The sequence below is a fragment of the Rattus rattus genome, chromosome 5, assembly GCF_011064425.1.
Source record: "Rattus rattus isolate New Zealand chromosome 5, Rrattus_CSIRO_v1, whole genome shotgun sequence".
NCBI lineage: Eukaryota > Metazoa > Chordata > Mammalia > Rodentia > Muridae > Rattus > Rattus rattus.
The window spans coordinates 71,538,409-71,555,031 of record NC_046158.1 but is presented as its reverse complement, the minus strand read 5'-3'; the positions used below and the strand labels follow the sequence as shown (position 1 = coordinate 71,555,031).

The window sequence follows — 16,623 nt, the reverse complement described above, 5'->3', positions numbered from 1 at the left end:
CTGAACTGAGGTCCTCCTCAGGGGCAGCATGCACTCTTAATCAGTGAGCCACCTCTCCAGATTCTAACTTGTTTTTGATTAACATGTAGTAATTACACATCTTAATGGGGCACACTATGACTTTTTCAACACATATACACAGTATGTGCTATAAAATCAGGGTCACTAATATTCCCTCTTATCATCATCTCTTTATACTTAGACTTTGAGCTCTTCTCACATATTCATAAGACATATGGGTTATTGTGAACTGCAGTCATCCAATTGTGATGTGGAACATGTGTTATCACTGTGTTTAAGTATTTAATTGTTTGGTACCTGTTCATGAGAGCCCCACTTTCCAGTTCTACTTGTATGTTTAGAAAGATCGATGCTGGTTGTAGCATCCTGTTATGAGAGAGAATATCTGATATTGACATTTGACTTATTTCACTTAATATTTTCTCTATTTTCATACATTTTTCTGCAAAGACATGAAGAAAATGGAACAAATATAATTGTGTTTTAACATCAGTGAATCACAGCCTATATAAAATTTTATGCAAAAACTTCAAAATTTAATTCTATTTCTGAACTACACATACAAAGAACAGAATCTTCAAATAGTAATTACATGATTATTATCAATAATTTTTACTTGTTATATTTATATAACTAGAATTATTGTTTAAGGACTATGTTATGGTGGTAATTCACCTTATATATCTACCTATCTACCTACCTACCTACCTACCTACCTATCTACTTACCTAAATACATTCCTATATATCTTGCTAATCTCCAAAATTTTTACTGTGATTACTCTATTACATTCTGATGTAAAAATGAAGTTTGCAATTTCTTCTCTGACTATAGGAAATGGTATCTTTTCTTTGAGGTGTTCTATGTCTTTTAAGAATCCTTTTCAATTAAAAAAACAAGACTAGGAAAGTCACCTAAGAAAACATTTAACTTATTTATATGTAGTTTTGGGAAGACTAGATCTCATCTGTGCCTTGGTAGAACTCATAAGATTAGAATTTGAGACTATTTAATCATTTTATGATTTTTCTCTTTTCTTTTTCCCTGAAGATTAAATATTTTTTATTTGAATTAAAATATATCCATACCACACAGATGGAGAATAGAAGGAATGTGACTGAGTTCATCTTGATAGGTCTTACACAGAACCCCCAAATGCAGAAAGTAGTGTTTGTGACATTTTTGATTCTGTACATGATAACAATTTCTGGCAACCTGCTCATTGTGGTCACTGTCATCAACAGTCAGGCTCTGAGTTCCCCAATGTATTTCTTCCTGAGTCACCTCTCCTTGATAGATACAATTTATACTTCTTCTTCAGCTCCAAAGCTGATTGTGGACTCCCTTCAGGAGAACAAAGTCATCTCCTTTAATGGATGCATGGCTCAAGTCTATGCAGAGCACATTTTTGGTGCTACTGAGATCATTCTGTTGACAGTGATGGCCTATGACCGCTATGTGGCCATCTGCAAACCTCTGCACTATATGACCATCATGAACCACAAGCTATGCATTCTCCTGGTGGGCGTGGCCTGGACCGGAGGATTTCTCCATGCAACTATTCAGATCCTCTTTACAGTGTGGCTGCCCTTCTGTGGCCCCAACATCATAGACCATTTTATGTGTGATTTGTACCCCTTGTTGGAACTTGTCTGCATGGACACACACACCCTTGGTCTCTTTGTTGCTGCCAACAGTGGGTTCATCTGCCTATTTAACTTCCTGCTCTTGATGGGATCCTATGTGATCATCTTGCGCTCTCTGAAGAACTATAGCTTAGAGGGCAGGCGCAAAGCCCTCTCCACCTGTGTGTCTCACATCACAGTGGTAGTTTTATTCTTTATTCCTTGCATATTTGTGTATCTACGCCCAGTGACCACTCTGCCACTTGATAAAGGTGTTGCTGTCTTTTATACTATGGTGGTTCCTATGATGAATCCTTTAATCTACACTCTTAGGAATGTTGAGGTTAAAAATGCAATAAAGAAGCTCTGGAGAAAAAAAGTGACCGATAATAATTAAACATGCCACTGAACTTTTCACACGGGACAAACATGGAATCTTAGCTGTCATTTTTTAGTCTAGAGATGAGGGTATCAACTCTAATGAAACGTCAGATGTTACTTGGATATAGCAATTACAGCAGAAATTTAAAACTGGGCTACCATCCATATCTATGTTCTCCTGTCTCATATGTATGTCATCAGAAATAACTGATTCTGAATCAGCAAATACTGTAAAGTGATTGGAAATCTAAAGCACCTCTAGGATGTAAAAAAGCATGAATCTAGAATATTGGTTTAATAGTAATCATTTTATGTGATATTGAGATACTGATTATTATTGATTAATGAAAATACATTTTTATGCTATCTCTTCACTTTAGAGTCTGGGATCCACATTAATTCTTTGTTTTATGAATTTTATTTTCTATTAAATATTGGTTGTATAGCAAAAATGTTTTATTCTTCATTTTATAACTATAAGCCTTCCATTGTTTTCATATTTTGTTAGTTGAAATCCAATCAGAAAATAGACCAAAAATTATCCCTGACTAGAACAGATAAAGTTTAAGCACAGTGAATACTTTTATTAGGTTATTAATAATAGAGAGGTAAAACACTCATATTATATGACAAATTTCTAAGAAAAGTACATATTTTTAAAGTAGGTTCATCTGTGAACACTGTGGTTCTAATAAATGGGAAAGGCATAGTTGTTGTCTATTACTAATGAAATTCAATGTGCTTTCTAAGGCCTGGGTAGAAGTTGGTACTTAATAAATTCCTTTGATAAAGTTAACAAACTTCAAACCGTCCACTAAGATGATGATAGTGGTGCTGATGGATGGATGGATGGATGGATGGATGGATGGTGGTGGTGGTGATGGTTGTGTGTGTGTGTTTGTGTGTGTGTGTGTGTGTTATGGGTGTGTGTGTGTGTGTGTGTGTGTGTGTGTGTGTGTGTGTTGAGACTGGTGAACAAGGAAGTTTGTCTTGAATTGAGAGCCTAGGTTTCAGGGAAATGATACTTCACAACATTCTCATCACAGAGCAGACAGGCAGACTTTGGAAACTAATGGGTCCTAGTGTGATTTTCTGAAATCTTCCTACAAAGGTAACAAGGTAATTTAGTGTGAACCTGTCCACGAAGATAACAATACAACTCAATGAAATTAGTTTTAGTAGACATTTTCTCTTGCACAAACACATACATTGTTAGTAACTACATACAGAATTAAATGTAAGCAGTAACACACTGAGACTGAGAAGAGATATCTCATAAGTTTTTGATTAGGTATGGCCTGATAATTTTTAATCCTCTATTGAAAATGAGTGGATAGATGGTAAATCATTGTTTAGAGGTGGTTTGTAGAAGATATGTAAATATAACACTGTATACCTTCCCAAGGCAAGTGTGAAGGTTTAATCTCTGTTCCTTTATAAAAATCATGGATGAGTAAGTAGGAGTAAAACACTGGCACAAGAAGATGGGACACCACCATACTAAGAAGGCAAGAGTATAAACAAGATACAGATAACAGTTAGGGAAGGTTACAACTAGAATTACAATTACAGGTGAATGAAAATTCAATCTTTCTGAAGTACGATATATACATGTAAACCAACAAGACAAATTCTTAACACTAAGAATGATGGGTAGAAAATGCAGCCTGGAGAGATGCTGGCAGCAACTATATAGTGCATTCAACTTATCCTCAGGTTTTGAGTAAATTAATACAGATGGTCTGTTTGGATAGAAAAAAAGAGTTCAGTTTTTGAATCTGAACATCTTATGTTTTTTCATATAATATACTTTAATCATATTCTTTCTTTCTCCTAACTCCTTCCAGATTCTTCCCATCTCCTTACTTATCTAACTATATATTCTTTTTCTCAGAAAAACAAAAATAAAAATCAAAACAAACAAGCAAACAAAAGAATAAGACAAACCAAATTACCAAACAAAATCAAAAGGCATAGCAAACATATAAAAAACAAACAAATAAAATAGAATATGGAGCCTGTTTTGTGTTGGCCAGCTACTCTTGGGCATGAGGCCTACCTCGGAATATGGTTGATATACCCAGTGACACTCTATTGGAGCAAATTAGTTTTCTCTTTCGCAGCAGATACTAATTGCAAATAACGTCTTGTTTAGGAGTAGTAATTTTTGTTTACTTTCCCTTCTCAATGCTGAGATATTTCTATGCTTTAAACCTATGCAGGTCTTGTGCTTGTTATGGTTCTTTATTGGATGGTCCCTCAGGCAATAATGAGATCCATATACTCTGCACTTCCTTGTGTTAGTTGGTTTGCCTTTTATTCCATTGGATTCTATTCCTTGTATTGCAGGATAACTACTTCAATTTCCACAGAAAATGATACATAATGGTTTAAGAATAGCTCACTCTTTGTTCCTTTTTGAAGCCAGAGTTGAGACTCTGTAACCCTCTGTCCCTCCATCTCCTGATCATCTAGCATGTTTTTGTACTTTGATTTCATGCTAAACACTACCGCAAGTAGTCAGAGATAAACCAACTTATGTTAAATTTGTGTTTTAATGAACAATTTGGATTTCTGAAGATAACAATCATACTTATTGCTATCTTAAAAATAAAAATCTATATGTGTTTTATAAAATAATGCTGTGTGAATTATTTTTTATTTATTTGTTTATTTTTACACTCCAGATTTTATTCCCCTCCCAGTCTACTCTCTGACTGTTCCACATCCTATACCTTCTCCCTGCCCACCCATCAAATACTCTGAGGGCAGTGGATCCTCTGGTATGCTTCAGGATATAGCCTCTTCCAGGGAGCAGAACAGCTAGCAGTCTGTCCCAGCCGAAAGGACCAGGCAGAAGGGGATTGGTATTTGGTTGGTGGCAGGCTTGGGAGGATGGTGGGTCCCCAAGTCCACTGGGCTCCCAGCAGCAGCTGTGGGACTTCCTGGGGTGGGGGGATTTTTACCACATGCTGAATGCAGTGGATCCTCTGATATGACTCAGGATATACCTTTTCCAGGGAGTAGACAAGCTAGCAGTCTGTCCCAGCAGAAAGGACCAGGTGGAAGGGGCTGTGTGAATTATTTATAATTTTAGTTTTATTGTGATATTATTGACAAGTAAAACTTTCAATCAAAATAAATAGAGAACAAATATTGCATGATAAAGTCAAATTTAAATATGTACAAATTACATATTTAAATAGCTAAATCTAGTACCAGAAAGTGCTGAAAGGTAAAATACAAATGTAAGGAAGTTAATTATACTCATGAAAACACAGGAAATAAGCAATCTCACATCATCAAAACCAAAAGAAGAAACACACATGCACATGTACATGCATACACCAGCATCACCACCACTACCACCATCACCATAACAGGAAAGAAAATCACAGATCACTGATACCTCTCCATACCAATGGCCTTAATTCTCCATTAAAAAGATGCAGATTAACAGAATGGAAAAAACAAAAACAAACAAACAAAAAATGAACCCATGATTTTGTTGCATAAAAGAAACATATCTAAACATCAAAGATAAACAGATATTCCAAGCAAATGGATTTAAAAAGCAAGCTGTTGCATCCATTTTAATATCTAAAATAGAATTCAAACCAAAGTTAAGTCAAACGGTTTTAGTGCATAACTATACTAGTCTTTCAAAGAAGAGTTAATACCAGTATTCCTCAAATTAGTCCACAAAATAGAAACTGTAGAAGAGTTTTAATACAGCAACATGGCTTGTTTGATCACACCCAAAGACCTAGGTCTGTGATCTGGCTGGAATGCAGACATGCCCTAAGTATACACCTTTAATCCCTCTGACTTGAATCCTTTAGAACACATCTTTAATACCAAGCAATGACATCGAATTGAGGAGGAGGGGTAAAGTGATGTATCAGAGAAAGATCTGACAGAATGAGACAGAGATCAAATACTCTCAGGAGCCAATTAGTTCAGTCATTCAAGTTGGGAGTCAGTCCAGTGAGTGCAGTGAAATGGATTTGAGCTTGTTAGTAAGCTTGTTTGTTGAGTTCAATTTACTCAGTCAGTTAAGTTGAGTTCAGTCAGTTTAGGTGAAAGCAGGTTTCAGTCAGAAAATGAGAAGGAGTCAAAGATTAGACAAATTGCTAGAGCAATTCAGTGAGAAGCTGAGAGAATCCAGATTGAATCAGTCAGCTGAATCAGGAGAAGGGTTTGAGCCAGAATAACTGAGTTGAAACAGCCATCCAGAGTTAAAAAAGAATAAGAAAGGGTTAGTTTATTCATCAGTAAGTCTCTAAGATGACAATTATATCAGGTGAATAAAAGATACATTTTCAAGAAACAGAAGAAACATTGCCAGGTTCATTTTCTGAGGCCACAATTACCCTGATACCTAAACCACATAAAGATTCAACAAAGAAAGAGAGTTACAAACTACTTTTCTTATGAATATAAAAGGAAAAATACTCAAAATGCTTACAAACAGAGTTAAGAATGCATCAAAAAGATCATCCACCTTGGTCAAGTGTTTTCATCCCATATATGCTGGGATGATTTGACATGTGGAAACCAGTCAACGTAATTCACCATGTAAATAAACCGAAAGAAAAACAATGCACAAGATTATCCTATTAAATGCAGAAAAGGCCTTTGACAAAATTAAATACCCCTTCTTGATAAAAGTAGTGGAGATATTAGTGATATAAAGGACATATCTAAACATAATAGAGGCAATCTATAGCAAGCCAATGGCCAGCAACAAATTAAACTGAAAGCAACTTCACTAAAATCAGGAAAAAGACAAAGTTGTTTATTCTTTCCATATTTATTCAATATAGTTCTTGAAATTTTAGCTAGAGCAATAAACGATTAAAGGAGACTACAGGGATACAAAGAAAAAATCAGGGATACAAAGAAAAAGAAGAAATCAAAGGATCCTTATTTACAGATATGATAGTATACATCAGTGATCCTAAAAGTCACTAGGAAACTCTTACAGCTGATAAACACTTTCAGCAAAGTAACTGGGTACATGATTAGCTAAATAAAAATCAGCTGCCTTCCTATACACAAATGACAAGTAGATTGTGGAAAAATTATTGGAAATAACACCCTTTGCAATAGATTTAAATAATATAAAATATCTTGGGGTAGCTCTAAGCAAGTGAAAGTCTTGTATGGTGGAAAATTCAAGGATTTGGAAAAATAAGTTGAAGATATCAGAATATGAAAAGGTTTCCAATGCTCATGGATCTGTTGGATTAACATTGTAAAAATGACCATCCTACTGAAAGCAACCTACAGAATCAATGCACTACTAATCAAAATTCCAAAAAAATCTCTTACTGAATATTTCTCAACTTCACTTGGGAAAACAGCAAAACTCAGGATAGCTAAAATAATCCTGACTAATAAAAGAACTGGTGGAGCTATTCACCACCTCTAATTTCAAATTATATTAAAGAGTTATAGGATTTAGAAACTGAGTAACATTCGAATACAGTCATTGATTAATGGAATAGAAGTGAAGACCCAGACATAAATTCACACAAATACAGACAACTGATTTTGATAAAGAAGCCATAACTATACTATAGAATAAAAGAAAGAACCTTCAACAAATAGTGCTGGTCTAACTGGATATCTGCATGTAGGAGAATGAAAACAAATCAATATTTATCACCTTGCACAAAACTCAAGTCCAAGTATATCAAAGGCCTCCTAGACACACTAACCTGATAGAAGAGAAAGCGGGGAATGCGGTGGCCTAGGAGGCAACTTTCAAAGCAACACCAATAGTGCAAGAACTAAGATAAACAATTTATATCAGGAACCTAAGAAAACTGAAAAACTTCTGAAGGCAGAGGATACCATCACACAAAAGGGCAGCTTACAGAATGGGAAAAGTTTGCAAACTCTTACCTCTGAAAGAGGTCTAATGTCCAAAATATATAATGTACTCAAGAAACTAGATATTAAAAAAATAATCAGGAGGAGACCAGACCAGCTGAAGGTCACCCTCATCTCCCTCCTCAAATGGGTAGGGATGAGGGTAGAGAGTGGAGAGGTGGTAGTGGGATGAACAGGCCAGCAGTGCCACTAAGATGAACAAATGAATGATAGAGAGGTGAGAAAGATGAACAAGTGGAGCAGTGCTTGTCCATTGTTAGAGGAGGAACTGGAGCTGTGATGTGATGACAGATGTGAGAGAGGGCTGCAGTTGACAGTGGAACACGTTGTTGCCCATTAAGGTTGTTGAGGTAGAGTACAGAAGCCTGGAACTTAGTCACATGCAGACTCAGCACTCAAACGTGCCACTTGGCACTGGATTGAGGAATAGTTCACTTTCTGGATAAAACCTCCTCAAAAGGCCACCATGGTCTGTGATAACTCTGAGGGATATGTGTGGGTCAGTGGTCCTACAATAGACAGGGTCTGTGTAGACGTGAAGGTGGTGAGGATCTCCATGGTCTATGCTGTATCCTGAGATGGTGTAGATGTCTGCTGGGCATGTTGCTTCCTGGGGTTATAGTCGTGTGTGGCCTGAACTGCCCCCCTGAGGCCATGGGTTCTCTCTGTGCTGCTGCCAGGGGCTATGACTAGGTCTGTGGTCCTACTGTGGCTGAGGTCTGTGTTAATGTCCATGACCTGTGCTACCACCAAAGATAACATGGATGTCCCTTGTATGTGCTGCAGCTTGAAACCATATTGATGTCTGTGGCACAGACTGCCGCCAAGTGACTTGTTTAAGACCATGGTCCTGATGCAGATGGGGTCCTTGTTTATGGTCTGTGCTGTCACCAGAAATCATGAGGAAGCCTGTGATCTGAGCTCCAGCTGACAATAAAGAGCAAGGAAGGTACATTGGCAGTGTTATTAATGACTACAGATGAGATGTTGAGAAGGAAGGACATGGAAGGCTTTTGTGACAATTCTTACTGTCATCCCAACTTTACTAACAGTAACAGTCTAAATAGGAAGCCATCAAAGAGAACTCTTAAAATTTGTGATAGGGATGCTGAAGTGTAAGTCTCCACAATAGATGGCTTCTGGCTTAATTTTCTTTCTTTCTTTTTGTTTTTGCATATTTTCTTTATTTTAAATTTTCTTTGAAAATTTTAAGTGTGTATAGTGGCTTAATTTCCTTTAGTGGGAGGACCACTGGGAGTATAACCAGGCTCCAGTGAGTGTATGAACAACACAAATTGAACTTTGTTATTTATTTTCATTTTATTTTCTTGGGTGGGAGGTCACAAAGGTGGGGAAGATATGGAAGGACTGAAGGGAGTATGATAGATGAAATTCACTGAAGATGAAATTCCCAAATAATCAATAGAAATACTATTTTGGAAAAACAACGAAATAATCCAATTAATATGGGCTATAAATATAAACAGAAAATTCTCAATAAAGAACATTCAAATGACTGAGAAAAAAACTTAAAGCAAATGCTCACTATCGTTAGCCATCAGGGAAATGCATATCAAAACTACTTTGAGATTTCATCATGCGCAGGTCAGAATGGCTAACATGCATGAACTGTCATACCATTGCTGATGGCTTACTGTTGCCAGGGACCAAAGACATTGTTCGAATTATGATGCGAGATGAGTTTGTTACACAATTGAGTGCCATTCCCTTATTTAATGATTGTCTGCAGAATAGATGATATGTCTGCTGATATTCTCGATCAAGTAATCCAGGAAATTAAATCTGCTCCACTTCCAATGTTCAGTATCCAGATAATGAATATACCGATGTTGCAATCTGTTTACAGTTACTGTTTACATGAGTTATATTAGTGATGGTGACGTTAAGGATGAATTTCTTTTCTGCAAACATCCTGAGGCTGCAACTACTACATGTGACATATTTGATACAGATGGTTCATTTCTGAAAGAACATAAAATCTCTTGGGGAAAGTTTTGTGGTGTTTGCACAGATGGTGTTCCTTCTGGGCTAGGATATTGGTCTGGATTTCAATGTTTGAACTAGTCACCATAAGCCATTGGATCTCATTACATCATTGATCAACAAATAGTAACAGTGAAGACGCTGACACAGAGTAACAAGAAGTAATGAAAAGAATCATAAGTTCTGTAAACTTTGTAAAGGTGAGCACCTTAAGCAGTCGACCGTTTGAGGCTGTGCAACCAGTTGGTGCACCAGACAAAACTCTGCTATTTCATAGTTAAGTGAGATGGTTGTCCAAGGGAAAAGTTTTAAAATGTGTTTTTTGAGTTTCTTGATGAATTCGAAATGTTTTAAATCAGAAAGCAAGACTGCAGTTTAAAGCATTTTTCCATGATAAAAGTGAATTGCATAAAATACTGGGTTGATATCTTTGCCATCTTGAATGAGTTAAATTTATCACTGCTGCAAGGACCAAATGTCAAGTACTTCATTTTGTCTGAGAAGATTGAATCATTCTGAATGAAACTTCAGCTTTGGGAAAAAAAGGTTGAAAATCATGTTGCCTATGATATCTGCTCACATTGAAGTAGACAAAAGGATTACAACGATCATTTCTGTTAAAGAACACTTGAACACACTTGCAGACAAGATTTCGTCTTATTTTTAAAATTTACCCGACTTTTAAGTCTACTTGTCAGAAGCCTATTCACAGTCAAAGCTGAAGATGTTCCTGTGACAGCACAAGCGAAGAGCTTTGAGCTTCTTAACAGCAATTCAATTAGTTCTGAATTTCTACAATGTCAGTTAAATTCTGGATCAAGTGTTGGCCACCACACCATGTTCTGTCTGAGATTGTGTTGTGCCTTCTTCATTCCAAATAGCATATTTTTGTGAAACAGTATTTTTCACTTTGTTGGCTATCAGATTTAAATATAGGAGTAGACTTGTGGAAGATGGTCTTTACTGTGCTTTTGTAAAGACTTCCCTGAGAATTTCTGATCTGGTGAGAAAGAAGCAATCTCATCCTTTTCACTGATGTTGGCTTTTAACCTATACAGCTGCAAAATGTAGCAATGTAGTTTACTTTTGTTATATTAAGACGGTTACCCAGGGTATCCTTATTCAAGACAAAATTTTATTTTTTTTCTAATTAGAAATACATGCTTCACAACATATAATATCATATTGATTTTGTAATTAATCACTATGCTTGGATTCTGTTCAATTTGTAGCAATATCCTGCATGTCAGATATTTACATTATTATTCATAATAGTAGAAAATTATAGTTATGAAGTAGCAACAAAAAGAATTTGATTGATAGGGGTCACCACAACATGAGGAACTGTATTAAAACGTCACAATATTAGGAAGCTTGAGAACCACTGTCTTTTGTTTCTTGTTTGGTGCTGCCTTGCTGTCTTCTCTTGGAGACCTGTTCTTTTCTTAAAAGGGAATGAAAAGGAGTTGGTTCTGGGGAAGTGGAGGAAAGGAGGGAGGGGAAACTGGTTGGAATGTATTGTATGAGAGTAGAGTCTATTTTCAAAAAAAGTTCACACACACACACAAAAAGAATCAAACAGATATTATAGATGAAAAATAGGCCAAACAAATAGAAAGAGCTACTGACATCTAAAAGAGAATGTGTTCCATCTGTAACTTACTTTGAATATCCTAAAAATAAAACATGAGTGCATGGAAAGAAGATTGGTAGATACATGAAAAACCAATCTCCAACTTTTTTCTTGTGTTTTCTTTGTTGTTGTTGATGATGTCTCTGATTTTGTATTTGATACAGAAACCACTGCTTAGACCAAGATGTCACTCAATGTAGGTCTACAACTCAAAGACCTTACATTTAAGCCCCCCATTTTGAGTTGAGTTTTATTCATGGTAGAAAACAAAGTGTTCATTTTCATTCTTCTTCATGTGATATTTATCCCCCATCATTTATTGAAGAAACTGCGATTTTCTGTATGTAAAATATCAAATGATACACTTAAATTTATTTCTGGAACTTCATTCCTATCATTCATATATATATCATACATATATATATATACACATCATATATACATATATATACATATATACATATATATATATGCTGTTATCATGTCTTTTTGATTATTACAGCTTTGAAAGATACGCTAAAATTCAGGAGTGAGGTGCTTCCAACATTATTTTTGCTTAAGATTGTTTTGGCTATCTGGGGTCTTTTATAGTTCTATGGATATTTTAGGATATGTTTTTGCTTATATGAAAATTATCTTAGCATTTTAATATTAAGTGCACTAAAGCTCTGAATTGCTTTGCAAAATGTGGATATTTTCATCATATTAATTCTTTTACACGAACATTGATTATCACTGCAGTATTGCATGTTGACACTATTGAAACTCATCAGTGCTTCAAAACTCTCAGTATACATATAATTTTAGCTTTCGTTTTTCCAATTGTATTTACTCATAAATATTTAATTTCTTATGTTATTATAATTGAAGTTAAAATTTTGCAAATTTATATGTAGTGTAGAAATTCTTGATTTGATGATTTTGTAACCTGAAATCATATTCAATTTATCAGTTATAAATTCTTTTGCTTTTTTTGTGGGATTCTTAGGGTTTTCAATTTGCAGTATCATCAGCAACAGGCAACTTAGTTTTTCTCTTTCTAATTTAGATTACTTTTATTTCACTTTTGCCAGATTCCTTTATTACTAATGTTGAACAGAAATGGAGAAAGTGAATATCCTCATTTTGCTCCTGACTTAAAGGGAAAATAATATTTTACTGTTGAATACAATATTAGCTTTTGGATTGTCATACATAGCCTATGTGGTCCATTCCCTGCATAGTTTTTTTTTAAAGGAAACTTTATAAGAAGACAGAAATCAAGATCTAGGAAACTCAAATTGGCACTTAATAGCATGACTTCAAACAATGATACCAAGTGGTCAAAAAGCTAAATAAAAAAGGAGTGAAACACAACAACAACAACAACAACAACAGCAACCAAAAACAAAAACCAAACCCTAAACCAAATCATAACAAAAACAAGCAAACAACTCTAACTTGCTACTAACAAGGAATCCATAATAAGACTATTACTAGTGTTGACACATATACTTTGCAAATGCCTCTGTGCTTGATACATTCTTTATGCTCAAACACTGTTGTTAAATGAATGAAAGACAAAGATGATGAAGAATTTTTTATTCTGATATAGTTTTTATACAGATAAAGCATCTTTTAAAAATATTTTCATAATAGACTTTGCCAGAAATTAGAATGATTAGTAGAAAATTATAACCCAAATATCTCAAAATCATAGGTTAATGATATTTTACTGAGAGCTAACAGAAATTCAAGGTAAATAATTTTCCCATATGCTGAGAATCTATTTTAGTTTCTATCTTAGTTTTCACTCTAATTAACTTGTCTTTTCCTAAGTAGTCTAACTAGAATTCTCCTTATGCTTTTAATTATGAAAAAGGTAAGAATTCTTTCGCTTACATTGTTTAGCCTCTAATGTTATAGAATTCATTTGTCTTCCATAATATTTCCATTTAATTATTACCTATTTATTATATATTGGACATTGTGCTACATTCTGGAAGTTGTTGGGTCTACCTAGCAAGCACTTTATAGAGCATAATTGCATAACTAAAAAGCAGAAATTTCTGCCGGATAGCCAGTGTTCTTTTGTTGTTGAGCCACCATCCATTTGGATGAAGGATCAATGTAGTATAGATGATAGAAACAGTAGAAAATGTTTCTGAAGATTATAAGGACTTTTTTAATGTTGAATTTTATTTTTTTAACTTGTTCTAGCTTTGTTATACACCCAGATTTTGCCCCCTTCTGGTCTTTTAAAAGATGTGATGATAAATTTCATATCTAGTTATTATACATTAAACTGGCCATTGATATTATAACCCTGTACTAGATATTGCAGTGATCAAGGTGATTAACAGCCATAGATTATGATTTATAAAAAGGCAGAAAGAGAATGAAGTATATATATTATGTATGTACATATATATGTATGTATGTACATATATATATGTATATATATGTACATATATATATATGTGTGTGTGTGTATGTGTGTGTGGGTGGGTGTTCTCTTATTAAAAATGATAAGTAGTTTATTTCTCTGGCATGCTAATCATCTGTGATAGAGTATCATCACAATTAAGAATATAGCTTTGAAAATTAGTCAGTCATAGTTTCTTAATGGGTCATGAATGTGGTCTCACTTCTCACTTGTAAAATGGAGACAACACAAATGTAGAGATTTTTCTTCAACACTACTATATTTTATTATTCTTGGGTGAAGAAAAGTCCATCAACACATATTGACTAAAGCTTGTGAAGTTAATTTCTAATGTGGCAGAATTTGGTAGAAGGCCTGAGTAAATCTTGCTGGCTTTAAATACAATGACATTTAATGACTGGCTTTTTGATACTTATTTCAAAAATTGCACATTAGAAACATTTATTTGTTGATGGAATTAACATCATCTTTCCATCTACACAATTTCTTAATGGCATCTTTCATCTGAGCATTTCTCAAGGTGTAGATTAAAGGATTTAACAAGGGTGTTATCATAGTGTAGAACACAGCAACTGCTTTATCGATAGACAAAGTGGCTGAAGGTCTCATGTACACAAAAATACAGGGTACAAAAAACAAGACAACCACTGTTATGTGTGAGACACAGGTGGAGAGGGCTTTGCGCCTCCCCTCTGCACTGTGGTTTCTTAATGAACGTAGGATGACCACATAGGAGACCAATAGAAGGAGGAAGTTTAACAGGCAAATAAAACCACTATTGGCAGCAACAAAGAGCCCCAGAATGTGGGTATCAGTGCAGGCAAGGTTAAGCAAAGGGTTCAGATCACACATAAAGTGATCTATGACATTTGGACCACAGAAAGGCAATCTAAAGATAAACAGAATCTGTATGGTTGCATGAAGAAAACCTCCCACCCATACCACTCCTACCAGCAGGCCACATACCCGTCTGCTCATGATGGTTGTGTAGTGTAAGGGTTTGCAGATTGCCACATAGCGGTCATAGGCCATCACAGTAAGCAAGATGCCCTCAGCACCTCCAAAGAAATGCTCCCCAAAGACCTGGGTCATGCATCCATTGAATAGGATGGTCTTTTTTTCATGGAGTGAGTCTATGATCAATTTAGGAGTGTTGACAGAAGAATAACAGGCATCAATGAAAGAGAGATAAGCTAAGAAGAAGTACATAGGTGAGTCCAACGATGGGCTGGCAGTGATAGTGACCACAATGAGCACATTGCCTACCATGGAGATGATGTAGATGATAACAAATATAGCAAATACGATTTTCTGCATGCTTGGGTTCCTGGTGAGCCCCAGGAGAACAAACTCTGTCACATTGTTCCTAATTTCCATGTAGTTTGTGTGTTACTCAATTACATTATCTGAAAAAAAATATTGTACACTTGGTCAAATAAACAAACAACAAATTTCTCAATTCTATTTGAGGTATAAGGACTTTTCTTGAGAGGAAAGTAAATGTTCTTAGATCTTGAAGACAACTCAAGTTGTGTTTTAGACCTTCTGTCAGAACACAAGGCAGGAAGTCATTTGGAATGGCTAAGAGTCTAATTTGCAATAGTTGATACATAGAACCAGTTAAATTTGCAAAGGAATGCTGGAGAAGAGTTTAAGGTCTACAAAAGCAAAACTATGGAATCTGTCCTTTGTCGCCTCCTTTGAAAAATAATATTTTATTAGTTCTTTGATTTTTTTTATACAGTACATTTGCATCACATCCACCCTTTCTAAACTCTTTCCAGATTCCCTCTTCTCTGAATACCTAACTTTGGTTTTAAGAAACCCTTTCAGTATTCTTTATTCTAGAGTACAGAAAAACAGGATCAGGTAGCTGAGAATTGAAGTCGGTGGATGAAGGTGGAAGTGGGGATGTTTGATTAGTCTTCTCTTGGGTGATGTGGGAACCAGAAAAAAAGATCTCCAGTGGGTAGGGTATTTATAACATTTGACAGAAGGGGTAAGTAGGCATTGGTGATGAGAATGTGAAACAATTGTGCCTATTTACTGTCTAATCCAATTAAGTCAATAATTGTTAAAAACACATACCTTTCAGTGAATACTCCATGCAAGGCATGGTAGTAAAGGTTTTGCCTTTATGGTTGCATTCATCGCAGATAACAATCCATAGGCTTGATTACATTTTATCTCGTTTACTGATAAGGCAATGATTTCAGGATTAAATTACAGCACCAAGACAATAATAATAATAATAATAATATAATAATAATAATAACAACAATAACAACAACAACTGAATTGTAGAAATGAAAAGCTATAATATAGTTATCTGAATTCAATCTTTTTGAATAGCAGTGTTTTAAATGCTTTACAAATATTTGCTACTTAAAGCAAGTAGATACTCATATAATTTTGTATTTGACTTTATGTATTAAGTAATAAACATATAAAGAAATTATCATGTTTAAAAGCAACAACTAATAAAAGTCATAGCCTAATTAGGTCAGATTCTACTTGCTAAGCCTTTTTCCTCTAAATCCTAAGCTTAGGTTCTATAGTATAATAAGCAAATAATCTTGAGCAAGTAATCTCCCTTGTATACAGCCAGCAGTGTTATGGGGAAATTTTATAACACA

At 35.1% G+C, this 16,623-nt stretch overlaps 2 protein-coding genes across 2 annotated transcripts; one reads left to right on the top strand and one right to left on the bottom strand.

The window, feature by feature from the left end:
* Positions 1 to 1,116: 1,116 nt before the first annotated feature.
* LOC116900477 (olfactory receptor 4C12) lies at positions 1,117 to 2,043 on the top strand. Its single transcript, XM_032902213.1, has one exon. The coding sequence runs from the start codon at positions 1,117 to 1,119 to the stop codon at positions 2,041 to 2,043; it is 927 nt and encodes a 308-aa protein (XP_032758104.1).
* A 12,385-nt stretch (positions 2,044 to 14,428) lies between these two features.
* On the bottom strand, positions 14,429 to 15,364 carry LOC116900476 (olfactory receptor 4C46-like). Its single transcript, XM_032902212.1, has one exon. It carries the CDS (start codon positions 15,362 to 15,364, stop codon positions 14,429 to 14,431), a length of 936 nt encoding a protein of 311 aa, XP_032758103.1.
* Positions 15,365 to 16,623: the final 1,259 nt, after the last annotated feature.